Source organism: Populus alba, chromosome 13 (genome assembly GCF_005239225.2).
Source record: "Populus alba chromosome 13, ASM523922v2, whole genome shotgun sequence".
NCBI lineage: Eukaryota > Viridiplantae > Streptophyta > Magnoliopsida > Malpighiales > Salicaceae > Populus > Populus alba.
The window spans coordinates 16,096,635-16,124,121 of NC_133296.1; the positions used below are offsets into that span (position 1 = coordinate 16,096,635).

Below are 27,487 nucleotides of genomic sequence, written 5' to 3' on the forward strand. Positions count from 1 at the left end.
ATGCCCTTTGAACTACATAGGATAAAATAAGGTAACTTTATAGTTGTTGACTGACAAGTAAATTATTGAGAACATAATGAAAAATAACAAGGAAAATGAAGTTAAAGATTATAGTTCTGTATTGGATTTTATTTCACCTAAAGATGCATCTCTTATGATACAAAAACACTAAACTAGAGCTCATTGATGTGCTAAGAAAAAAAAAAAAAGATGTTTAAAGAGACAATAATTTTAAGAGAGAATAAATAACATTGTAGTCATATTTTACAAAGATTTCTTAATTAAATCATGTGTGTGTGTATAATTTTGATGCATAAAGAGATATTATTAACTCATAGAGGTTGTAATGTACTTGATTATTTTGAAGAAAACACAAGAGAATACTTGGGATTGGACATGAATACATAATTATAATCAATTATTGTTTTAATCAAGACCTCCATAGATTACTTTATTCTCCACCCATTATCAATGAACAAAACTTGGTGGTGGTGGAGGTCTCTCTAGTGAGGGGACAAGCTGTCACTGTGATGTGGCCCTCACTGCCATGGAAATGAAGTGAAAGGTCGTCCATGGTGGCCACAGTTAACAAGTCCGGTGCCTTTCTTCGAGTCACTAGCTGGTGGCTGCCTGGCTGTATGCATTTAATCTGTCATTTCATTCGTTGTCAACGCTTGGATTTTGCAACATTTTTCTTGCCTGGTCTCTATTGTTCACCAGCACTTTGCATGTGTGAGGGCTCATCGCTACTTTTATTTAGCTAAATCTTCTTTTGTTTTATATTTATATCATGAGTAATTTCAAGCCGGCAATCACTATTATGATAATCTCAAAGCGAAGAATATTTTTTCAAATAATCATTATTATAATACTAAACATACTATTATTGTATTTATCTACCCAATTCACTATGTTTTAAATCTTGGCTGGCTGGAGGCTGAATATAAATATATATATATATATATATATATATATATATATATATTAAAGGCATTTGAATATTATAAATCATGAGAGGTAGTTTAATTTATCAGATTTTAAATTTATTTTTTAATAATCATGAACTTGAGTTCTTTCAAAGTTACCAAAGGCTTATATAATCGATAACTTTAATGTTTTTAAGGTTAGTTAAGATTTATAATCATCCCTGTTAATTAAAAAAATATAAAACACATTTGATTGTCTAGATAAATAAGGTCAAACTTACATATTTTTTTTTATTTTCAATGTGGAACAAATGAAATGTTTTTTTTTCTTTTTCTTGGAACAACAAACAATTAGAGGAAACAAATTCGAATATATAGGAATTGTAAATATAAATGGTGGAAACTGCATGTGGAAAACGAGGTGTTCCTAATCCATCTTCTCGGGTCACCAAAGCAAAAGAAGCAAGAAAAAAAGGTAAATGGTGAGGAAAAGTGCCGGTGGCGGTAGGCAGAGATTCGCAGTCAATCAGACTTTTTAATGGGTGTGTAAGATGATAACGTTTGTTTTTAAAATATATTTTATTTAAAAATATAGAAAAATAATATATATTTTTTAATTTTTAAAACCCATCTTCAACACCAGCAAAACAATAGAAAAACACCAACACTATAATTGAAATAAAAAAAAATAAAATATAATTAAGAGACAAGGACAATAATGTTGGCGACAGTAAGAAGTGTATATTTTTTTTTTGATGATTAAAGCATAAGAAATAAATTAAATGGAGGAGGAAGGCAGGGCCACCATGAGTAAAAAAAACTATTAAATACACATGGGGTTGTGGTCTAGTGGTTGAAGGAACTTGTTCCCTTCCTCCACACCAGGGTTCAAGCTCCACTTGTGTACGCCTGTCACCTCCGCGGTGCTTTAAATGTTCACTGGGCTTGCAGGATGTTCAGTGAGCTCGAAGATTAATTGTGGTACGCACAAGCTGACCCGAACACCCCCAGATTATAAAAAAAAAAAGAAAAAAAGAAAAAAAAGAAAGAACTATTAAGAAACAGAGGATATGAATAAAGTAATAGGAAGTGGAAAGAGGACTCTTTTCTGTCTTGCAATTGAAGAGCCTATCAAAAATTGAAAATGAGAGGTCATAATTACAGCCTTTTGTCAATCCATCATCCATATTTGAGAACATGAGCCAATTTATATTTTTTAAAAGTTTTATTTTTTTTATTAAAAATAATATTTTTTATATGTTTAAATTATTTTTGATGCGCAACTCTAAAAAATAATATTTAAAAAATAAAAAAAATTATTTTAATATAAAAACACTTAAAAAAACAAACTAAATTGTACTCACAAACAAGCAATAAGTTTATGGGATGTTGTGTTCTGCACCTTTCATCTATAGCTAATTTGTTTCTGGCTCTGATGGCTGCAACCTAACCATTGAGCCATTTAGCTTTGATGACTCATTATTAGAAAGAGTATTAAGGTATTGTTTAGCCAAAAAAAAAAAAAAAACTTGTTTTACATAAAAATAAAAAGAGTATCATGGTGGCGCCCTCTTATTACTTGTTTTGCTAGGTAATTAGCTATATATATATATATATATATATATATTTGTTTTTAATATGATCCAAGTGCACAGGACTCTCTACCCACCATCTTAAAGTGATGCATTAAGTCTATTATTCCGTTAAAGTATCTTAATTCAATAAAAATAATTATGGGAAAATAATTGAGTCAATTTTATCATTTTCAACCTATTATCCTGTATTTCTTTCATTCAAACTAAGTGAATCAATCTCGCACACAACTTAATATTATATTTAAAATGGTTTCTGAACTTTCTATATGAACATATTAGTCATGTACAAATTACGTGATATATATATATACACACGAGACCAAGTCTCTCTCTATCTCTTTGAAATCTCCCTCTCTTTTTATATAAATATATATATATATATATATATATTATATTTATTTATTTAAATACACGAATTCATATGAATAATGGAGCTATTGACTGAGAATTTTCTGAATCTTTGGAAATTCAATTGAGACCAAAAAAGATGTTCGAGGACTTAATTGATAATTCTTATATAATTGGGTGCTTGTTTGAGGTTTGCCTTGATTTTCGTGACTGTCTAAAACACAAGCGTCGCCAAAAGATCATGGGTGCGTGTTGTGTTGTCATTCAGTCGCCATAGCATCAAAGTCAAGCTTGACATCCTCATCAATGATAAGGAGGAGGAATCTTCCTCCTTCACAATTCTCACCTACAAAGAAAGAATAAGCCACAAAACTCAACACAAAAACATAATTTGTTGAATATCTTATTTATTTTTATGTTTTAAAGATATTTTATTTATTTTTATTTTAAATTAATATTTTTTTTAATGTTTTTAGATCATTTTAATATGATGTATCAAAAATAATTTTTTTAAAATAAAAAAAATATTATTTTGATATATTTCTAGATAAAAAAATACTTTGAAAAACATATGTAACTATACTTTTTATCTCATTTCTTTTTAAAAAAATATAATTAATTAGTTAATAATTTATTCATATCATGCTCATAAGACAAAGAATTCGGGCAGCACTGGATTACAATGAAGATAATGAAGATATATTTCTTTTTCCTTTCTCCTTCCAAATAATATAAAATTATTCTAAGACTGTTTTTAAAAACAAATTTATTTCACATCTATCTATTTTCTTATATCAGAACACAGCCATATTAAAACAGAAATAGAGCTAATTAAATTTAAATATATTATTTCAATAAAGAGATAATGGCATGATAGAAACTTCAAGCCTAAAATGAGTTCTGTATTAATTATAAACAAATCCTAAAGCATGGCCACTGTTATATTGCATGCGGTGACTTGTTTGAAAATATAATTATGATTGTTTTTTAAAGTGTATTTTACTTAAAAATATATTAAAATAATATTTTTTATTTTTAAAAAATTATTTTTAATATCACCATATTAAAATAATGTAAATATATCAAAATATATTAATTTAAAATAAAAAAATAAATATTTTTAAAATTATTTTTAAAACATAAAAATAATCATGGGGATTTAATATGCTGTCAACTCCCTTCATATAAGATAATATATAGGCCCCATACTTACATATTTCCATGTAGTTTCTTCTTTACTCCTCTACTACCTCCTTATTTATTGAGCACCTCCTGCGAAGAAGTTGCAATCACAGCCATCTCTTATAAAACATTTTTGCATTTTGGCTAGCTTTCTTCAGATTCTGTTCCCGAACTATTCTCTCATAAATTCATAATAATCTTTCAATATATATATTTTTGGGGATTCTTTAGCATCCACAAATGTCTCCGACAAAACATGGCCACAGGTTCTTCAAATTCAGAATCCCATCACTTTCCTATGTAAGAATTAATTATCCCGTATAATTCTTTTGAGTGATGGATGAATCTATCCAATTACGTAAGTATTTTTTGCTTGCACTGCCCACTATCCTGGTTCGCAAACAGTAGTATTTGCTTTTCCAACCTCAAGAAAACTAGACAGCATCATTCCATCACATGCCATAATATTCTCAGGTCAATTCTAAGGCAAAGCCACTATTTTTTGTTTTTGTTTTCACTCCAAATGGTTGCCAAGAAGTACGACTTATTTTCAAATGGAGTTATACAGATGGATTGGATCATGCTAAGGATAGACTGCTCAAGACTCTTCTGCCTTCTCTGTAGTGTTTTCTCTTATGAAAACCATGAAGGAAACCTCGGATTTAGGGCACATCGATTTTTTGCTTAAAATTAGTTAGCTAGCTATATCTTCCCACGTACGTCAAAGAATCCTCAGTCCCATCCTTTTCTTCTTTTTATTTCCATAAAGTTTCCAAAAGTTTTGGCTAAAGCATAAGGATGTATAGAAAGCAAGTTGAAGAAGTGCATACTTTTGATGAAACCAAAGCTGATCATGGCTACGCTGAAACTGATCCTACAGGCCGGTATGGTCGGGTAAGTTTTAGCCTTTTGCATCGTCACACATGCTCTACATATATTTTTGCTGTCTTCTTTTTTGTTCTTATCTTATTGCATGCACTTACTTGTACAAGTTACCTTGATTCCCATAGCATTGAATAGAAGTTAAAGTCCTCCTCGTTGTACCTTCACCAAGTTTTGCCATGATTCACAATTCAAGATTACTTTGATATGTTTAGCATATGTAATTGACTTAACGGGTCTGGATTAGCTTGTACAAGATAAGATTGTTCCTTGAATGGGACAAAAAAAAACATCAAGTGAAGTTGTCGTGTTCTACTCCTTCCAGTTTTATGCGCCAAGTGTGTGTACATGGTTTGAAGAGTTTCAACATGATTGCACATAGTAATGAATTCTTTTTAGTTGTCACACGTACATGTCTACAATGTCAATACACGAATCTCAATATTTTAATTGGGTAGACCTTCTTTTGTTCTAGTTAGGAAAAGGTCACTGTCCTAATCGTTGTTTATGTCAAATTTTGGTTTTAGTGATCCCCAGAAATTGATGATTTATTAATAAACTAGTTGGTGAAAAATATTGAATTACTATTTTTGTTGTTGCAAAGACTGTGAGCTTTGATTTTATGATTTGGTGGTTATTAGAGAGTAGAGACAATTATCATGTGAATGATGATGATGATGATTTGCGCGTGTTTAATCCAAGATTTAGACTTAGTTTCTCCCTGGGAATGATTGACTGATTAATTAATTGATTGATGGGATTACTGAAAAACATATTAGGATCACTTATGACAAGAACTGGTTGTGTTTTGCATGAATAGTTTGAAGAAGTTCTTGGCAAAGGAGCAATGAAAACAGTGTACAAGGCCATAGATGAATTCCTAGGAATAGAGGTGGCATGGAACCAGGTCAAACTCAACCAGGTGCTTTGCTCACCAGATGATTTGCAGAGGCTTTACTCAGAAGTTCATCTGCTCAGCACCCTCAACCATGACTCCATCATCAAATTTTACACCTCTTGGATTGATGTTCGTCGAAAGACTTTTAACTTCATCACTGAAATGTTCACTTCAGGAACTCTTAGAGAGTAATTTCCTTCGCAATTCAAAATAGATTCTTTCTTTAACCTGGTGTGTCTTATGCTATAATGTAATAACTATCTGCTATTTGGCAGATACCGCAAAAAATATAACCGTGTGAACATCCGAGCTATCAAGAAATGGGCTCGACAAATCTTGGAGGGCATCGTGTATCTACACGGCCATGATCCTCCAGTAATTCATCGAGACCTAAAATGTGACAATATCTTTGTCAATGGCCATCTTGGACAGGTCAAGATTGGTGATCTAGGCCTTGCGGCAGTTCTCCGGGGTTCCCAATCAGCACACAGTGTCATAGGTACTCATTTTTCCTACTCTAGTGCCTGGATTAATGTCTGTTCTGTTTCTGCTGACTATTGTCATCATTACTATTTGGTGACCATCGCTAGGAACTCCGGAATTCATGGCGCCGGAACTATACGAGGAGAATTACAATGAACTAGTTGATGTCTACTCGTTTGGCATGTGTGTGTTAGAGATGCTCACAGGCGAATACCCTTATAGTGAATGCACTAATCCAGCACAAATTTACAAGAAAGTCACATCGGTAAAATCTGGTTTCATATTAAGATTCATAATTTCTGATGAGCTAGAGTATGACCTGCATATTATTTTTTTTTATGCAGGGGAAGTTACCAGCAGTGTTCCACCGGATTCAAGACTTGGAAGCTCAGCGGTTTATTGGAAAATGCTTAGTAACTGTTGCGAAGAGATTGTCAGCGAAAGAGCTCCTGCTTGATCCATTTCTTGCATCTGATGAAGCTGAACTGTCACATGTTCCAAGGTTCAGAAAACAGAAGCCATTTCTGAATGACAGGGAAATGGAGAAACTGCAGCTGAATGATCATCCCCCAAGGACAGACATGACGATCACAGGGAAGCTGAACCCTGAAGACGATACCATCTTTCTAAAAGTGCAAATTGCTAATGAAGATGGTAAGGATCCAATTATCTCTTTTTAGGCAAACGTTTTACAGATTTGTTCTTCAGGAATTGTTTGTTTGTTTCTAAAAAGAAGGAAAAATATACATAGATTTTGCCATCCTAATGTCAGTGTGGCTTTGATAGGCTCGGTTAACTGGTCAGTATTTGTGGATCAGCATTTATCTCAAGTGCTTTCCCTTCATTGTTTTATTGCAGGAACTCTTAGGAACATATTCTTTCCTTTCGACATTTTACATGATACACCAATCGATGTTGCAATGGAGATGGTCAAGGAGCTTGAGATAGATGATTGGGAACCATTTGAAATTGCTGATATGATTGACGGGGCGATTTCAGCTCTGGTGCCGGATTGGAAGAAATGGGACTTACCTCATATTGAATCCCACCATACATTTGACTACCAAGAAGATGATGGGCATAATCATCCTTTCCACTCCTCCTCCTCCTGTTCATCATCTCCTGCATCCCTATCAGGATTAATGCCACATTTGCTCCAAGGTATGTCTCCCACGATGCATTACAGCTGACTGTTTGTGGTTTTGGTCTAGTAACCTGTATTGTAGGATCCCATTTAAGCTATGCATCAGCAGCCTAACCAAAGAACCAGCTAGTGATTGCTTGGCTTTGGTTTGTCTAATCAAAATTAAGTAGGAATATCTCCCTTTTATACAGAGTAATTTCTTTTTAGAATATTGGAAATGCATATCTTGCTTTGAGCAGCTAGAGTCAAATGTCATTTCTATCTTGTCTAAAAAAGCTACAGGCAGAACAAACTAGGTATCCCATGTTCCTTCAGATAGGCAAATAGAATAACTAGTTAATATGCATGCTGGGACTTGGGTTGACATTTCAAAATCACAATATCAATTGGAAACAATTGCTGTTGCAGATGATTTGTTTGATGATACCAGCTCTCAAAGCTCTTCACACTCAGGATCATATTCTTGCTTGAACTACATATCTGGCGACGAGCACAAGTTTGATTTAAGCTCAGCAAGGAGAGATAAACATCTGATCACAAGGACTCAAAATTCAACAAGATTCTGTCCTCAGGAAAATTCAAATTCTAATATTGGGCAGGCACTTGCTACAAACGCCTACAACCACTGCAAGGTTTTGCTAGAATCACAAACTAGAGCCTCGAGCTCTAAAAGCAAAAGGATGATGGACAGTCGTAGATTAACAAGGAACCGGTCACTGGTAGATATTCGTAGCCAGCTACTACACCGATCATTGGTGGAAGAAGTGCACAAGAGACGATTGTCCAAGACAGTAGGAGATGTAGAAGATGTTGGTTTTCAGAAACCTACTGAGGTTTGCAAAAAGACATCACAACGGACGTCGAGCAGAAGAACTTGAAAATTAGCCTTTGTGTATATCACAGATGAATAAGAGAGTTGATGATCTTGTTCCTGCATAATGGAGCTATCAAGAAAATGCTTCAAGTACCAGCTAGATTACCCCTTACGCGGTAACTGTACAAACAACTAAATGAGGAAGCTTTGTCGGGCATCCATGTCAGTTAGTACTGAAAATTCCCAGGTGGAAGGTAGAGTGCTAGATACATAGTCAGTGTAAATATGTACTGACATGTTTTGTGCAGTGTGAAACTAGCTGTATTAGCAATATAATTATTACTGCTTTCTTTTACTTGCAGCCATGGGCAAACATTATGCATTTATATTCGAAGTTCTGCTTTTTACGAAGTCTTGCTTCCAGTTTTTCACATGTAAAACCCTATATGAAAATGTTTCAGGAAGCCTGCAAGTAAAACCTTCATTTTAGGGGTAAACCTGAAAAGGGTATATCCTGATACTGAGATTTTTGACGAAGTAAAAGCGACAACAGTTTCAACCATATGGTCATGTCATCAATAGTTACATGGATTGCTTGCTGGGATTTAATATTTTGTCAATACGGTGAAACAAGTGGAAGCAATGCATCACCGAAACCAAATAATGCAGTACAGCATGCTGTGCTCTTTATGTCCATAATTGCAAGGCATAACTGTGTAGATTTCACATTTGGGTATCATCTGCAGTGCCCGGTTGTTTGCCTTAAATTTTGACTGGGTGGATCCTGCCTGAATTATGATGCTCCCACTTTTTCTCAAAAGAGGTCGCATCGATAACTTCATTGGTAGAAAAGCATTTCTCTTGAGGTTTCTGACTTTGGTACAAGTTGATGACAGCGAATACTCCTATATTGTTTTCTAACTTTAATCCAGCAGGATCTGATTTACGGGTTGGAAAATTCGAGTCCCTATATATATTATGTATGAAAGTAACAAGTCCTGAGGAGCTAGGTGGTTTTGCATGAAAAGAGACTCATCAAGTGTGCAATCATGGGTACGGCTCCCTAACGGCTACTGTACAGTTAGGTTATCCCCCCACCCTAGCCTTCATGTGGTCCTCCTTGCTTCCTTCACAGACATACCAGGAATGTGATAATCTGGTGGTCCCTGTAGGTGTTCACAAGAATTCAGACCTTCCTCGGATCACAGATCTTCAGCTATCCTAGGCCTTTCTCGTGATTTAGTTTTTGGAAGAACTAAGCTTGCTACCTTAATGAATGTCGTTTCATTGTTGATGCATGAGATTTTCCGCATGATTTTTTATCTAACTGTTGGATGGATTGAATTTCTACTAGGAGATTTTAAAGGTTTTCTTTTCTATAAAGTTAAAAAATTTTATAGTCATCTAAAGCTGGAAAGATCTTCAAATAAGACCTAGAAATTATAATTTAGGAGTTGTTATATTTTGCTAGTTGATTTAAAATTCTTTTTACTATTTGATTTAGATTTCTTTTATAATTCTTTTTAGATTTGTTTAGGATTTTACCCTAGTATTAAGCACATGTAAAATGAAGTTTTAATTAAAGAAAATATTGTAATAAAAATTCAAATTAGAATTTTTGTGTAATGACCTTGTTCGACACAATTCTATCATTCTTAAAGCACATACAGAGGCAAGGGAAGGATAAGTTTTTCTCCTCTGTATCTCTCTTTCCCCCCACTTGTCTAAACTTTGACCCATGACCTATCACCAGACAAAAAAAAAAAAGTGGACAAGCCCTTTGAGCAGCTTTAAGGCAACTGCCCAGTGGCTGTCCGCCCACCCTACTCTTGTGCCATGACTGGACAGGGGTTGTAGCCCTCTCTCCTTTATTTTCTACTTATAAATACTAGGGGAGAGAGAGTGTCAGGGGACAGAGATAAATAAGAAAAAACAAGACGAAAGAATAGAGAGAAGAGACGAACAAAGAGGAGGGACCAACTGGAGAGAAAGATTACAGAGGAAGAACGAGAGAGATTAAAAAGAAAGAAAGAGAGAATGTTTAAGATATAGAGGAGAGAGAAAAGAAACAGAGGAGCAGAGAAAATAAAAAGGAAAGAAAAAAAAGGAAGAGAACAAAAACAGAGAGAGAGAGAGAGAGAGGAGTGAACGAACTGAAAAGGAAAAAAAGAACCAGAAGAGAAACAAGAAGAGACAGAGAAGAAATCATAAGAAAAAAAAAAAGGAAACAAAAGCTAGAGGAGCAGCAGACATACAAACAAAAAACCAGAGGAAGTAGAAGCAGGGAGAAGTAGATGAGAGAAGAAGAACATCCACCGCAACGCCATTGTCCGCAGCCAGCCACCCTAAGTCAGCTTCTCCCTCCTCCTCCTCCTCCTCCTCTTTCTTCATCGTCTTCGTTCTAAATCCTCTATTGTTTACTAGGCCAGGCAGCGCTGACCCGATCCAAAATGACTAGGCCGGGTTTAGCCTATCCTAAAAAAAATCATTTCAAAAATTTGTGATTTTTTTGTGTATTTTCTATTAATATTGGTTTGTGTTTTTATACTATAAAGATAAAAATCTGGTATTAAAATATTCAGTTCTCTCCAAAATGTTGCAAAAAAAATATATAAAACAAAAAAATATATTTTTGTTTTCATACATACGATCAAGTCTCTAAAGAAAAATCATATTGTATTTTCATGCAAAGAAAACTTTTAAAAAATATGTTTTAGCATGCATTTTGACTTTAATAACCAGTTTATCAAAGCCATGAGAACTAGGCCAATATTTCAAAAAACCCAAAAATATTTTTTGTTTTGTTTTAGTATAGGTGATTATGAATCTATACGTAAAACGCATTTCCGGTATTAAAAAAGTAGTTCTTTTATAGCTATTAGAACAATTAGATTTTTTTCCGATAAGATAAGGATCTCCTTAATAAGAATGACTTTTTTTAAACCATAGACATACCAACAGTTAGACCTTAACATATATTAGACAATTAAACAATGAAGCTTACCTTAGGTAGGGCGCATTTGGGATGTTAATACCTTCTCTTTACGCAACCAGTCCTTGTGCCCGTTCTCTGAGATCAGTTAGGGTTTCTAGTGGCCAAAATACTAAGTGACGACTCTCATACCTCCATTTCACTGATAAAAGACAAGATTTTCTTGTCTACCCCATATTTTCCAGATAGATACAATACAATACATGAGAGTGGCAAATCATCATGATGTTCGCACACGTGCGACACTCATGAGGAGCGAATGAGAAGGTTCTCTCTTAAGAAAGAGATGTTCAGAAATAGGTGATAAAAGACATGCATAGATAGATTGTGAAATTGATCAGTCAGTTAGTGAAAGTGAAAAGCTTAAGGGATCACATATCCATGTTAAGCTTTGAAAACCCATTTCAGAGGCGAGAGTAAAAGAGTCAATCTCTTAATTGGGATGAGTATTGTGGATATTTAGAGTTTTGGATAAAGCTCTCTGAGTTTATTAATAGATTGAATGATGTATAAATTTTTTTTTAGTACAAAAAGTTCGAGAGCAGATAAGGATGAAGCTAATCACCATTAGATTAAAAGGGTAAGCTTATTCTTTGTGAGAGTACTTGAAGAGGTCTACAAAAAATGAGACAAATAGAAAATTAGTAATTGGAAGAAGATGAAATAACACTTTTTTTTTTTGGTATACTTAAACTTTATACCTGTAAGACCCAAATTTTATAATTAAGTTTGGATTTTGACAATGTAATAAGTACTATGGATTTTTGTTTTTGTTTTAATTACTAACGAGAAGTTTTGAATTATCATTTGATTTCATTAGTTTTGAGTAACATAATATTTTGGAAGATAATGAAATGTTGTGTATTTTTAAATAACTTGTGCTTTTGAGATGGTAGTTCTAAAACTTAGCATAGGTGAGGTGTTCTTATCACACTACTCCTGCATTGCTAATCATGGACTCGAGATTCAGGTCATGACAATACCAATGACTATTTATCAAGACAAGGTGGAAGAACTATTGGATATTTAGAAAAACTTGTTATTTTTCACTGTTGATTTATTGATTATCACAAATCCAATTAGAAAACATATATAAATTCAATGCTCGACATTTAATTATCCTTAAATAATAATTTTTATAAAGAAAAAAAAAAGTGATGAATACACTAACTTGGGGCTAGGAATGATTTATCAAAAATGGATGAGCATACGGTTTCTAGGTACTTAAGTGAATTGCGGTAATTCAACCATCACGTGCTTTGTTTACAATCTTTATTGATAATTTTCGAAGCTTATCAAAAAGGTTTGACTATAAAGAAACAACATTTTACTAGGAAACAACAAGTTGTTGGGGTAAATAGTAGAGGTGGCTTTTGGAATGAATAGAATAATAAGGTGTGTGCACTTGTAAACAAAAATAAGTTATTCAACCTAAATCAGCAACTAAACAAACCACAAGTTAGGGTTCTGAATCTGGTTTTAATTTTTAAGTTTTGTTTTTTTAGTTATGGCGAGCCAGGGCATCAATTCTATGAGTGCTATAAGTAGAGAATTTATTGGTAAAGAACTTGTTGAAAAAATTGGTGATCTTATTTGTAATGATTTAGATAGTAGTGAGGAGATTTTGTAAGGTGACGGTGATGTTACCTTACCCATCCAAAATAACTTGTTTGTTCCTAGAGGTGATTCTTGGGAAGATTGGTAACACATTAGTCTTTTCTATTCAAATTGTATCATCAAGGACAATGTATGTAATTTGATCACTGATAATAGTGGTTGTGAACATATGGTGTTAATTGAGGCAGCATAAAAAGTTACAACTCAAGATAAAAAAAACACCTCAAACCCTACAAATTAAATTAGTTAAATTGAGAAAACAAGGTAATTGTGGATGAACACTTTTTTATTTTGTTTTCTACTAGCAATAAATATTTTGATAGTTGTTTATGTTATAAGGTGTCTATAGATATATGTCATCCATTATTAAGAAGAACATAGTAATATAATAGGAGTGTTGTATATGATGAATGATGTAATATGTAAACCTTCAGTACAAAGATAAAATGCATAATGTTGGCGTTTAGGAGAGAATGGGTAGTTGTTGAAAATAAAGGTAAAAATATATTGTTTTTATCCCAATTAGGAAGAATATAAAAAAAGGAAACGAAGTAGATTATGGAGACTCAAAATGAAGTGAGAAAGAGTATGGTTTGGAGTTAGTCACTAATGGCTAGTAATGGTTTTATTAAAAAAAAAAAAAGGTGTTTTGAGAATTGATTCTTGATCTACTTTATCTAAATTAGTTAATTGTATGGTACTAGTAACATGTCAGATGTTAAGGGAGTGTAAGGGCTCTAACACTGTTTTTAATTGTCAACAACACTAGAAACATAGTTAAATGAATGAATAGAACTTGAGGGCAAGTTCTATCTTTAACTTATGGATACTGATGTAGAAGATTTTTTTCTAAATGATAACATTATGACAACGAATATAATTTTTTATTGGATAATTGGATTGAATTAATATTTTTTAGAAAATTTTAAAAATCTTATTTCTTCTAAAGTTAAAATTTCATAACCATTTGAGATCTGAAAAGCCTTCAAATATGGTTCGAAAACTATTAATTTTTATATATATAACCTTTTTTTATGACATGTTTCCTTGGGTATAAGTTACCTATAAAAACTTTAATATGGAGTTTTGATGAAAGAAAATATAGGTTAAAATTTTTTTGAATTAAAGTTTATGTATGAAGTCTTTTGGACACACGATTCTTTTCTATTTTTTTGTGCTTGCTGTCGTTTTTTATGTTATTTCTTAAAAACATGCTATAGAAATTACTAATTAACTTTTTACTATTCAATCTTACGGTTTACACTTCAACAGTTACTCTGACCTAAATTTACTGGCTTATTTCCCGATCATAACAGCAAGCTATTCCTCTCGTGACCCCTCAGTTCTCGTTTCTCTTCTGATGGGACTAGCCATTCAAAACATGTAAAAAAATGAGTGGAAAGAGATGGTAAATTGGGAAAGAAACCTAGAGAAATTTGAAGGGCAATTGCTGCTGCTAGGGCTATACTAGTTGAATGTGGCTGTAACTCTACTGAGAAGCAATGCATCACTGTCATTTTTGGATGGTGCCTTCCCTTTTTCCAGGTTTTAGATCCATCTACAGAGAAAGATCAAGCTAAAATCTGTATTTCATGATGTTTTCAGAAGTTAAAAATCTTCGGCAAATCTGCATACCAATCAACCAGCTGGCCTCCAACCCTCATGTAGCAATTCTACATTTCCAAGAACCACCACTTTCAGCAGCATAGCTAAAAAACAAAGGGAAAGGAAACTTGTCACCAGACTGGCTAATCCTATATCTACGAAAGGTAACATAAGAAATTGTAGGGGTGAAAAACTGGTGGTCCTGTTTTACCTTAAATTGCCTATGAAGCAACTTTCTGCTAAAAAGGTTGCAATAATTGTTACATTAGTGAAAATGTCGGTCCTTCCATACCGTAACAAATCTGCCACCGGAGGCACAAGACTACCTGTATGTGATAGGATTCTAATAATTCCTATCTTAGGTTAAACTTTTTCCCATACGAGAAACCAGCACATGATCCTTTCTATCTGGACCTGTGTAGGAAAGCAATGGCAAGTCTGGAATGGAGATCTGAAAGCAGGAACATACAGTTTACAGCTGAGTGTCACTATTTTTCTGTTTTTCTTGAAATACAGATTTTCCAAGTGTGTTTCGTGTTGCAGTAGTTTTTGCGGTTGCAGTTTTGAAAAAAAGTTCAAGAAAAGCTATAAATTATATCTTTTTCTTAAGATTTCAATACAAAGTTTGGAGCAAAACTGTGTTATATATTATATATTCATTAACCAAACACTTTTAAATCCGTAGTTGGATCGCGCCACATCACAGAAACAAGCGGAGCGTAAGAGCTGTCACAGTTGCAATTAATTACAAAGTTAATACATGTGAATGTTAGCAATCAAGTCAACGATGTTAATTATGTTTAGTTGCATGATAACGGTTTTGCTCAAGTTAATTATTAAGGTATTCTTTACCAAATACAAATTGATCGCACTCAACTAATCTTGTTTAATGTTGTTGTCCATGCATGTGGAAGTCTTGTCTATTCAAAGTCAACATTTACCTCAACCATGTCTCAAGCTCAAAAGCTCATGCTCATGCTCATGCTCATGCAATTGGCAACCATAACATTACTGATGCTCACTTTGTCCTTCATCATGATCCATAAGCTTGCATTTCAACTCATTGTTTTCTTCAGAAAGTCTGGAATCAACCGGAGCAGGTTGTGACAAGTCAAATTTTTCTTTTTAGTTTACTCTGACAGAAACAGAACTCAGGTTTTGTTGTCAGTCATTAACTTGTGGTTTTGCTTGGGCTTAGTAACTGTGAATCGGGAAGAATCAAAGATTCTTTAGGTGCATTTTCCTGGTAAAAACTCTTTAAAAATCAACTACATATTGAAGAAATTCTCCATGATTAAACCAACAATTCTAAGCAGAGAATAGAAATTTTAATTAATGCACTAGCATTTACAGGATCATATTATTCGTGCATCTGATAATCTAACAAGGCTTTACAATTACAAGTGAAGGTCAGTCATGTCAAACCAGATTTGCTCAAATGCCTTGACAATGATATAATGGTATTCTTTTGAATTGAGAGAAAGGTAACAAGCAAGAAGGTCTTCCAAATCTTTTGAACCTCGGATATTGTTCTCCACAATCATCTCCACCATTGAATCCTTGAAGTCTCTCTGTGGATCAACTGAGAACTTAACCACTGCAAAGCTCTCTGAAAGGGTCTTGTTTCTTGACAATGACACACTTTTTCGAGCACAACCCTGAATTTTCCTGCTTGCAATTCTTGGAGTATTTGCTCGGAGTTTTATCCCTTTTGCCGAATTCACCGAGGACTTTCTTGTAGGAGGATTCATCTTTTTCTCTTTATAAGTCCTAATGCTTTTCTCCTTGACAATCTTGACAGAGAGAGACCTACTTGCTTGGACCTCCTCCAATTTGGATGAACTTCTTCTGAACTTAGTAACTTCATTGTCGTTGAATTTCTCAGGCTTGGTCAGTATAGGAGGAAGGTCTAGCTCAGGGATCCTACCAAACCCTTCAACCTCCTTGATTTTCCTTTCATAGGTTTCTTCATTCATATCAATGATAATGTCAGTGGTTGAAGAGCTAACATTACAGTTACAAGAGCTAGACCAGGAGGCTAAATGATGATCAATTGAATCAGGAACAAGAAAACCATCATCTTCATCAGATTCTGATAGGAAGTCAAGCTCATCATAAGAGCTCTCAACAGGAGAGCTAGAGCAGTCAGGTGAATCACCTGGAATAAACCCGGTCAGGTTCGAGTTAACTGTAACGCGACAGCTACAGTCAGCAGAGAATGTGGACACCAGTTTTGGAGAAGGCTTGTAAATGGTTTTTCTTTTGTTTCTTCTATTGGATGATTTTCTTGGTGGATCAGGGAAATGAGTATCTGAGGCTTTTGGATTTGCAGGTGAATAGTAATCTAATTTCTCAGCTCTTTCAGGTTCTGTGGTGAAGTAATAAGAGTATCTTTGATGAGAAATGTTGGGTTTTTGTGATGTTACAGTTCCTGGAGGTGGTTTTTTCTTGGAAGCTCGAGAGGTGTGCTTTCTGCTTTTGCTCATGTCCTTGAGCTTGTAAAACCAGGCGTTTGGTATCATATCTGATAATCTAAACCTGTAATTTCCCATTTTTCTTTCCCTCTCTGAGATTTTTCTGAGTTGGTTTACCTTTCCCTCTCTTTGATTACTGAAAAGATATAAAGAGCTTACAAAGTTTGGGTTATAAAAGGTAAAGAATAGATGGGGGCTCACTAGAAAAAAGTTCTGCATGAAAGCAAGGTGTGTTCCTCTTCCATCATAACCACTAACATAATTACAAATCAGAATTTTTTTTTTTGGATTAGACAAACATAATCAGGATTTGTTATGCATAATGATCTCCAAAATTCAACTTTACTAAAAGAAACTGAGGGCCTGAAAACATTGGCTAAATTTTAGTCTGTGAATCACTTGTACCATTTTATATACACTCCTGTGGCCAGTAGCCAATATATCGCTGGAACTTGAAGCTTTGTGAGAACACCTCATCTGGTGCCTCATCTTTTGCTCAGCCAAATCAAGGGTTAAGAGAGAGTAATGATGATTTTAGCATTAATCAAGGCCCATATGTCTACTAAGTGCTGTGTTCTTTCCCATAATTCCATGTTTCACAAATGATGATATTCCGTGCCTTTTCAACTTGATTTCACAATGCCCCCACACATGCCTGGTGCTGCACATTCAGTTCCGGGTCCCCTACCAAACACTCCATAGGTTTTTTCACTTCTCTTTTCCCAGCTGAGGATGAAATTGCATTTCTCCAAACTGATGGATTCCGATACAGCAACAGGTGAAGGGAGCTCAATCACATGCTGGTTTTGTCTGAGGCACACCTAATTCTGGTTTAGGAACTAGGCTGTGCTACTGTGGACCAAATACAGTCAGCAATAATTTAGGAATCATGTATGTGAAGGATCACAACAATTATTCCATCAACCTTCTGAAATATTCCTTAAGAAAAAGAAAAAACTTCGTCAAGTAAGAAATTTCTTGTTCTGATACATATAAGACATTCTCTCTTTACCGGGGACTGGAAGTTGATGGCATTCAAGCGTTCAACAAATGGTTTTCTGGCAAGAGTTGCTGATTGCGCTGCCACCTTGACAGCCATCGTAAGAGCAGCAACTATAAAGCTAGTGTCCAACAACTTTTCTGGACTCAGAGGCCAAGACCAGATAGAAAAGCTGGTTTCATGGCTGTACTAGAATTAGACTGTGAATGAAACCAGAAGAAGCACAGCCCAGATTGAGGATGGCTTTTGTGAGAAGCAATTGGAGTCTCAATGTGTATGGTTTTGGGGCTTTAGGAGCTACATTTTAGCCCAAAGAGAGCACCAGCCACCAAGGACAAGGTTGTCTTGGACTTCAGCTTTATTAACCGCTGTAATTATTATTTTATCCTTTCCTATACAAAGTTTTTGCCTTGCTAGTGGGTGGGGTAGAATAGAATGATATTTTTCAAGGATTTCAAAGGTCGCTTGCAAATTAATTAGATACCCTTAAGGGAAAAAAAAAAAAAGTTTTTTAATATTTTTCTCTAGGTCTTTTCGTTATACTTTATCTCGATTAGAAGTAAATTAGTATTTTTATAAAAATAAAAAAAGAAAAGAAAAGGCTACTAACTCATGCATCACTCGCGCCAATAAGCGAGAGGTTTTTACCAGTTATATATTTGGTAAACATGGCTTCCACTACATGGCTTTGCTAGCAATCTGAAGGCCACATATGAAGTTGGTAGATTAATCACAAATTGGAAAATGAGGATCATTTTTAATTTAATGGAACTTTTGGCCCAAATGATGAGCATCCATTGAACTCTTCTCCTTCTCCATATCAGGATTCTTTGCCAAAATAGTCTCTCACACTTCATGGGGTGCCACTTTCCTCCTTGAGGACATGAACCCTACAATGGCAAGGAGAAGCACACAGGGCTTAACTAACCTCTTATTATATCCGTCTTCAACAAACTCTCTCTCCCTCTGGTACACCAACCGTTAGTGGAGCAACATTATGTCCTTGAACTAGCTAGAAGCAATAAAAGGACTCCATTCTGCTCCATTTCTTCAACAACACTCTGATATCAATCATTACAGATGAAAATGAAAGCATTAGTTGTCTTCAGATCCAAGCTTTTCAGGCCATGCAAGAAACTACTAATACTCTTCAGATTCAAGCTCAAAAGACCTGTCTTTATAAGAGATCTCCGACTTCATCGTCGTAGCAAAAAACCCAGAAAAGCTCCTCAAAAGAGTCGAGTTTTTAATTTTTTTCGTTCTTCTAGGAAGTCAAGAAAGATGGACAGAGTTGCAGAACTTAGGAGCGTCTCCGAAGCAGAGCGTGAGAGAATGCTCTATCCATCTCCTCTTACACCAGCTTATATCAAGGCCAGTTTGGCCACAAAAAGGCAAACCTTTGGTGATGAAGATGTAGAAGATGCATGCAGAAGTTTCGAGAACTATTTGGTGGAGATGATGGTTGAAGAGGGAAAGGTAAGGGATTTAGCGGATGTGGAAGAGCTTCTGTATTGCTGGAAAAACCTCAAGTGTCCTGTCTTCATTGGTTTGGTCTGCAGATTCTACGGAGAGCTATGCAAGGACTTGTTCTCTCCTGATGTTGACAACACCGAAGTTGACAGTCCCAAATCTCCCAAATGATTCTGCGACTAGTATTGCTGTTCCTCCTTTGCAGCTGCAGAGACAATCCATGTCCTCTCCGCAATCCCTCTTCTGGTTTCTCTGTTGACTCTTTGTAATGCGAGTAGATAATGAAAGGAATAAATCCCATTGTTGTATACCGTTTTCTCTTAGTGTTAGGGGGCAAATCAAGCAAAGGGAGAGAGCGGTGAAATTCGAGGGTGCTGCCAAAGAATTGGAAAGCACACGTTTCGTACTAATTACAAGATTAGTCATTAACTGATCTTTGGTTTCTTTCTCATTGATTAAGTACAACATTGAAAAAACAAAAGGAAAATTGAGAAATAGAGCTTTATGCACCTCTATGTTAGTAAGATAACAGACCAAATATACATAGTATCTAAACTCTCATGTCCGTTCAGTTCATAATAGGCAATAAGGAAACTACCGAGTATGATGGCATCACTAGGCAGAGATGTTAGCATTATCAAGTGGATATCTATTTACAGTTCAAGAAGAAGCATTCAACAATGTTCTTGCAGCTTGCAGCATATGTAGATATATCAAAAACAACTGAGAAGAAGTACAGGCACTGAGATTCTGGGCTATAATCCCACCACATTTCACTAGCTGTAATATTCTCAACTAACTTAACCTAAATATCGATATCCTCAAAACAAAAAACATGATTAGCTTTGGAAAGTTACCCGCAAGGAAGTCGCAGCATCTCATTCTATTATGTTCCGGCAGGCTGTTTCGTTTCTGAAAGATAAACCCGAGACTTCACAAATGTGCTTCCAATTCTGAACCCAGGCATGACCATAAACTCAACTTTGAAGTTAGATTGTTCTCCCTCGGACACTATCACACCTTCCTTGTTCTCTTGAACAGGTTCCATGTAAACATCTGAGAATTTGCTTCCCCTATGCACAGAAAATATTTGTGCATTGGGATCAATTGAGGTCGCGATTCCTTGAAGAATCCAAATCCACTTTGCCATTCTTGCAAACATTTGATAGAATGGAGTCCTTGGATGCTTGCCACTTAATATGAACATCCTCTGGTCTAAATTCCGAAAGAAAGACATCTCCATCATGGGATGAACAACAAGCATGTACTTTTCCCCACAGAAATTGCCAAATCCTGGATTTGGATTAGCTATCAGAGAATCAATAGGATCATCAAACCGTAAAACATCATCCACATCATAGGATCCAAGTGTCATCCCATTAAACATTCTTCGTGCAATGTAGGCTTCAAATGCGTACTTCTTATCTGATCTTTTAGCATAAAGAACCCCATTTTCAATCGAATTCGCTGCCAGGTGCAAGTCCCATCCTGAAGCTTGCATCAAGCTGATTATTGGCCTCGCAAAGTCATGAATGGCCCTCGAAGCTCGTTTGAACGTATCCTCAAACATGGAAACATTCAAAATCGTCACATTCCTTCTCTCCAAACTTTTCTCCCTAATCTTCTCAACCAATACTGCATTCCCCGCATCCAAATCAAGGAGTTCTTGTCGCAGGCGTACAATCTCAGCATCTTTATCTCTATCTTGGGACTTCAGTCTCTCTAAAAGCTTCTCGATAACATCAATTTCTGATCGCAGAGAGGCAGACCTTGAGGAGTCAAGCTTGGTTTTTGAAAATTGCTTCTCCTTAAATGCCTTCTTGGACTTACAAAGTGCTTCAAGCTGAGCCACGACATGTTCATCAGCAGACACAATCTTATCCGGATCATAGGGAATATGTGCTTCCTGAAGCTGAACATAAGCTAGTTTCAAGGCAGAAACCGTGTCAAACAACTTTACAATATCCTTGTCACCATACATGTTGCTTTTGCTTGGAACTACAACAGGTTGAGGATGGATTTTCTCGCCATCAAATTCTGTTTCCTCAGTGGCATCACTACTATCTTCACCCATCGATGAGCCATCATGGTTGCCAATGAGGTTGTGTTGATAGTGGTGGTCATTGGAGAAGACACCAATGGATCTCAATTTGCAAACTTTTGCAAATTTGGATACCATTTCAGATATATTTGAAGAGGGTTTAGAGAGTTTATTGGTAACATGCTCCATTCCTCAAGGAAGCTAAAGCCCCAAAGTAAATCAGATCTACTAAAGATGAAGATTAATGAGATTTAACAACTTTCCCAGACACTAATCTCCCAAACTAAACTAAATCACAAAAATGGGGTCTTTCAACGCATATCAACCACCAACATGAACCAGGATTCCTGGTCAAATGCCATAAACCCTGGCAATATGGTAGCTAGAACCATCCAAATATTAAAGAAATGAAATGGGGTTTTAATGCTTGATTAAACAAATATTAACAACTAAGATTAGTGCTTAAAAGAAAGTGAAAAGATTCAAACTTAATCAAATCACTACCTGTATTCTATTCAAACCCAAATCAAAGACGTTCAAGAACAACAAGCTATGATCAAGGTCATCAAACAACAGTCCTAGATTTAAACTTTGAGCTCAAAAGAAGCACATTCTAACATCAAAAACACACAAAACAAAACAGAAAACTGAAGTAGCTGACGCTATAGCTAGCTATCCGGGTGTCTTTGTCTCTGATCTTAAAAAGAAAAAAAAAGGTGATGGGATTCAAAGTAAATGCATCGTAAGGAGTGCTGAAAATGGCATTTACTCAAATGCAATGCAGTGTTTGTTTTGGAAGGAGAGAAAGAAAGAAAGAAAGAAAGACAGTCTTTATTTTGGCTTTGTCATCTGTGAACGTGAGGGTTTCAACTTTCAAATATTTTTCTGTATATTTTTGGGGAAATGGAGCAGAAACCTGTTCACCTCCCGCAGAGTTTCCAGTGTTTGAATTCTTTAACACACTGTCTTTGTTCCATGATCATGCGAGTGAAAAGAAGGGAGGTTTTGGCTACTACAAATCAGTCCTCCAGCTATGTTGTCTATTTTAAAGAGGTACTCAAACTAACTATTACTGCGGTTTTACCATCCAACTAGCACGTTGTTCTTTGCAAGTTTGAGTCTAGTTTGAGATAAAGCTTAGTCTTTTTTAATCCATCTTAGAGCCTTTTAAATGGAACAAAAATGTTTTTTAAAAGAAATTTGGTCATTTTTCATTAAAATTAACAAATAAAATTGTTATTTCCATCCTTAAAAAATCCAATTGGGAATATGATAGCATATGTTTTTTAATGCTTTCAAAATTATTTTTCTTTTCAAAATATATTAATTTTTTTTTTCAGATTTTTTTTTATTTTTGATATCTATAGATCAAAATTATAAAAAAATATTAAAAAAAATTAATTTAATTCTTTTTAAAAGCAAACACTCTTTTAAAAATCATCCAAAAATAGAAACCATCACACTCCCAAACATATACTTTGATTATAAGCATAATAAATCACACTTTGCATTTATCATACAATTAAATACTAAGGGAAGTAAGAATACCATGTCTAGGTTGGGCCATCGACGGCAATCTAACCCCTGATCAGGTCTAATTACTATTCATGGGTGATTAGTTCATTGAAATCAGGTGGTAGAATTGAGAGTATGTATACTTTAGGGACTGATTTGAAATAACCATCAGAATTAGAGACCTAATTTGTAGTTAGCCCAAGGAAGAAACAACCGTGAGACAATTACGTTACCACACCAAAGAAGGTAAAGGCTAATACTAACTAGTAACTATTAACCGCACGCTTGTTTCTTTTCCTGCTTGGATTTTTTCTTCTTCTAAATACTCTGATGTGTCAGAAGTTTTAAGCATCCCAAGAGAAAACAATATAATTATCAGACTGAATCGTAGCCATTGAAGTGCTGCAGGAGAGGTGTAGGGTAGTGTACCTCTCTGTCCCCATGCAGCAGTGAAGAGACATCTAAAGAAATAGTAAGAAAAGAACATGAAATAAAGAGGTTTCTCCATATGATTTTAGATTCAATTGTTAATATTAATGATTATTGGATGTTTATGTGCTCTTTAATTTTAAGATAGAATACATACAAGCTAACTCAAATATTCCATCTAAATAATAATAAAAAAAGAAATGGGTCAAATGGGTTTTGTATTAGGCAAATGCAAGTCTCGTGGGAGGACTCCAGCCCGTTTGGCTATGTCCTGCTATGCAACCTTGATGCCTTTTCTTATAAAATGCAGTTTGCACCCAAACAAACAAGTCCTTAAGGAGTGTGTTTGTATTTGCTGTAAGGAAAAAAAAAAAAAAAACTTTTAAAAAGTTAATTGAGTTACAATTAACTTCTTACATGCGTATGATATATGTTAGAAAACATATCCTAAACAACATTAATAGTAATGTTAAAATTAAGAATTCGTTCTGATACCATATTAGAATTTTACAAGAGTTTAGAAGAAGGCATTAAAGGAAATTTACAGCTTTACAACTACAGTTTTTATGCTGCCAAATGCCAATCTGTAGCTGTTGTTGCCGATTAAGGCAGCTCCTTCCACTACTTGTTTATCGTGTTTTCTGTTTCCCTCTCTCTCTCTCTCTCTCTCCAAATAGCCAGAACCAAGGGACAGACCTTTTCGTTTCCAGGCACAATTTCTACCAAGAATCTACCATAGTTTATGCCACTAACATGTTGATTTCTGTCAAATTGCTGCCATTAATTCAACCATGAACAAATAATATTAATTGTGATGGTTGTTGATAATACAGTATTGATGATATTCTACAAAAATAGGTCCTAATTAATATTCTGCATATCGCGTTGCTCTTGTTCATGCGATTGCAGGGCTAGAAAAAGGATCATATAATTAGCTTGTAAAAGCCATTAAGGGAAAACCTTCATATCTCTGATCACATGAAACGAATATGATGGATATAAGCTTGAAGGAGACATGAAAATATAAATTAGAGACAAGAATTCAGAGCATGACATAGTGACATTTATATAGTCCAAACTAGTAGCATATCAAACGATGGGAACTGGAAACATTTTCCTACAATGCTCTCTCATGTCTTATTCCTTGCACAGTAGACCATTAACAACATTATTTTGTTAGCTAGCAAGTACATTACTATATATCTCTGCGAAACTCTAATCTCAAATAGATTTCTTGACAAACAAATAGTGACTTGCATTGATGGTCTACCTAGGGTTTCATATCTATCTTATATTTGTTATAATACTAGTGCTTTACATATCTATATACATATGAAATTCAATGAACTTGTGTAGGAGTGGCCCCCATGGTAACGAGATATGCTTCTAGGAACAGTGAGAGTATTATGCCTACTTTCCTCTACTTTGTTTTGCCCAATTTCTTTTGTGATGGATGGATGAGAACAACTCTAAGCTGTTATTGGGTAGCCAAAACAACTTTTGTAAGTGTTTTTCTTTGTTGAGCAAGTAGATGGAAGTTGATTGGAATCGATGAAGATGATGGAAGTTCCGTAGCTCTTCCACCTGATATTTACGTGTGGTTAGCCATTGAGAACAAGAAACAATAAAAATTAAAAAAAAAAATGGGAATGAAAACTAAACAAAACTTTTATTCAGTTTTTCATAGATAGTATCACTGATGAAATATATAAAAACTTTAATGAATCTCGAATTTTTCCTCGCTGGTAGTGGATTAAGCTTGTATTTTTATAATTGAAGTTACCTCAAAAACAAAAACTTTAATGCTCAAGTCAGTTTGAGTATTTTTGTGTTAAAATATTAAGAGTGTGTTTGGTATTGCGGTTGCTGTTGTGGTTGTGGTTTGAAAAAAGTTGTTTTATAAAAAGTACTTTTAGTTGAGGTTGGTTTGGAAAAATATATGTTTGGTTAAAACTGTGGTTGAAACTGAGGTTGAGTAAAAAGTAGTTTAATGTGTTTGGTTAAAAAAATGCTTTTCAAATTGAGGTTATAATATATATATATTGTTTTTAATTTAAATATTGTAGATTTAACTATTATTATTACATCATGAAATAAATAATATTTTATATAAAATATTTTTTATTGTTGCATTAAACCATTTACAATTCCATCACGTATAAAATACATCCGATAAGGACTATAGTTTTATTGGTTTTGTAAGCGCGCAACAACATCAGGTAAAATATCATCAGAAATAAAATTGGGATTGTGATCAAATTCTACAAATATTACGTCATCAAACGATCTTCTTCTAATTTATATAGTGTTATTGGATAATGTAAAACACTAATTTTTTAAAATAAAACACAATTAAAAATAAAAAATATTTTTTTTTACTGGATCAGACCTAATTCAATACGTTTTTATAGTTTTGGACCAGGTCCGGTATTCACTGTTCATATGAACAGTGGAAGAATTCTCCACTGTTCATATGAACAGTGAAGGAACTCTCCACTGTCCACTTAAGTGAACAGTGGAGAGTGAATTAATTTCACTCTCCACTGTTCACTTAAGTGCACAGTGGAGAATTCATTTTCCAACATGAGAAGACGCAAGTAGGATCGCAGGAGAAGAACGCAGGAGAAGCAGATAAAATCTACTTCTCATGAGCTGAGGTTCGACCTCAGTTATTAGGTGGGGCCCATGTAAAAAAATGAGAAGTTTGGATTAACCAAACACTTTACTTCAGCTTTTGTTTTCAATTGTAAAGGTTTATTAACAACCTTGTTTACAACTCAAGTCGAAACTTCAGAAATTTAATTAATTTCCAGGATTTTGCACATGTAAGAACTAAAGATGGACCACTACATCTATTACAGGTCTTAAGGAAATCTTTTCTCGTATTTTTTTTGATGACCTCTCTTCTGTTTTGTACTGCATTTCAAGAATATACATAGTTTTCCCTGGACATGTTTTCCAATATCACTGTCACTACCAATGGCTTTGTCGATGGAGAAAGAATTTTTACAGGCCTTCAGTTTGTGGACCCAAGAAATTTCCAAATTTATCACAATCAACATATATATATATATATATATATATATATATATATATATATATATATATATATATATATAGAGAGAGAGAGAGAGAGAGAGTCTATCAGCTTTATTCAAGTTAAATAATTGGAGATGGGTGTGTCAGGATGGATAATTGCCTTCACATGTCACCCTCACATTTCCCATATATTATTACCATCAAACCCCAGGCTTTGGTGGGGATCAACGGTCAATTTGGGTTTTGAAGGACTTCATGCATTCCCTTGAGTTTTTTAGCACAAAGAATTATATCTGAATTTGAATTTAAAAATATATTAATTGATACAAAAAATGATCAAGAATGGATCTAGCTAGGGATCATGTCTCGTCTTCTCAAAGTTTCTAAATCTTTCTTCATCTTGTTAATTAATTTTTGAAGATATCTTTACTCTTTGATTTCAAGCAATTTTGAAATCGTCGTCCCAATTAATTAATTATTTAAGATCTAAGATGGGAGAAATTTAATATTAGTGCATGGAAATTTGTTGAAGAATACCCTAACCATTAAAAAAAAATAAACACTGCTTCAGTCTTCATGCATGGGGGACAAGAATCTAGGGGCTTTGGAAAGGCATATTAGAGGCTTTAGAAGTGAACAAAAGCATAGGAACGAGTTATGAGTTAGAGTTAGAGTGCAAGAGAGACTTTTCTTTTTCTCTCCACATCCACATCTACTGCACCCATGCACGCACGCTTGCCACAACCTATTCATTGTTATGGACACGAAGGCCAGGAGAATAATATTAGAACATGGATTGTGATGTTTGTATGCATGTAGTTTATTGCCCTTTTTTGAGAAAAAAAAAAAAAAAAAACCTTATTAAATATGCTAGCTTCACATAATTGATTACCCCTTGGACATATTTGCCATGTTTTTGTACTACATTTCTCAAACTCATCAAGGAACCATTGAAACCATAGATTCCGACCCTTGTATCAGTGTGGATGAGGGCTAACTTGTTTTGGTGAATGGAAATTTCTTGTATTTTGTT

At 34.6% G+C, this 27,487-nt stretch overlaps 4 protein-coding genes across 5 annotated transcripts; 2 read left to right on the forward strand and 2 right to left on the reverse strand.

The window, feature by feature from the left end:
* The first annotated feature begins 4,144 nt into the window (after positions 1-4,144).
* Positions 4,145-8,627, forward strand: LOC118054010 (probable serine/threonine-protein kinase WNK4). Of its 2 annotated transcripts, XM_035065442.2 has the most exons (7): positions 4,145-4,945; positions 5,754-6,019; positions 6,107-6,330; positions 6,422-6,579; positions 6,659-6,968; positions 7,173-7,475; positions 7,867-8,627. In XM_035065442.2, the coding sequence occupies exons 1-7, from the start codon at positions 4,850-4,852 to the stop codon at positions 8,334-8,336; spliced, it is 1,827 nt and encodes a 608-aa protein (XP_034921333.1). In that variant the 5' UTR covers positions 4,145-4,849; the 3' UTR covers positions 8,337-8,627. The 2 variants fall into 2 exon arrangements, with proteins under 2 accessions (XP_034921333.1, XP_034921334.1); XM_035065443.2 differs by lacking the exon at positions 5,754-6,019.
* A 7,103-nt stretch (positions 8,628-15,730) lies between these two features.
* On the reverse strand, positions 15,731-17,082 carry LOC118054011 (transcription repressor OFP4). Its single transcript, XM_035065445.2, has one exon. It carries the CDS (start codon positions 17,036-17,038, stop codon positions 15,884-15,886), a length of 1,155 nt encoding a protein of 384 aa, XP_034921336.1. The 5' UTR covers positions 17,039-17,082; the 3' UTR covers positions 15,731-15,883.
* A 1,823-nt stretch (positions 17,083-18,905) lies between these two features.
* Positions 18,906-19,708, forward strand: LOC118054012 (transcription repressor OFP17). The gene is given in 3 exon segments (XM_035065446.2): positions 18,906-19,457; positions 19,459-19,635; positions 19,637-19,708. Coding segments are annotated over 3 exon segments (666 nt in total). The 5' UTR covers positions 18,906-19,040.
* Positions 19,709-20,316: 608 nt separating this feature from the next.
* LOC118054067 (protein GRAVITROPIC IN THE LIGHT 1) lies at positions 20,317-21,609 on the reverse strand. Its single transcript, XM_035065512.1, has one exon. It carries the CDS (start codon positions 21,607-21,609, stop codon positions 20,317-20,319), a length of 1,293 nt encoding a protein of 430 aa, XP_034921403.1.
* Between the last annotated feature and the right edge of the window lie 5,878 nt (positions 21,610-27,487).

Coding starts and splice junctions, on each gene's coding strand:
- LOC118054011 (XM_035065445.2), bottom strand. CDS start 17,038: ATGGGAAATTACAGGTTTAGATTATCAGATATGATACCAAACGCCTGG.
- LOC118054010 (XM_035065442.2), top strand. CDS start 4,850: ATGTATAGAAAGCAAGTTGAAGAAGTGCATACTTTTGATGAAACCAAA. Junction 4,946..5,753: donor CTACAGGCCGGTATGGTCGG/GTAAGTTTTAGC, acceptor TTGCATGAATAG/TTTGAAGAAGTTCTTGGCAA. Junction 6,969..7,172: donor GCAAATTGCTAATGAAGATG/GTAAGGATCCAA, acceptor GTTTTATTGCAG/GAACTCTTAGGAACATATTC.
- LOC118054067 (XM_035065512.1), bottom strand. CDS start 21,609: ATGGTATCCAAATTTGCAAAAGTTTGCAAATTGAGATCCATTGGTGTC.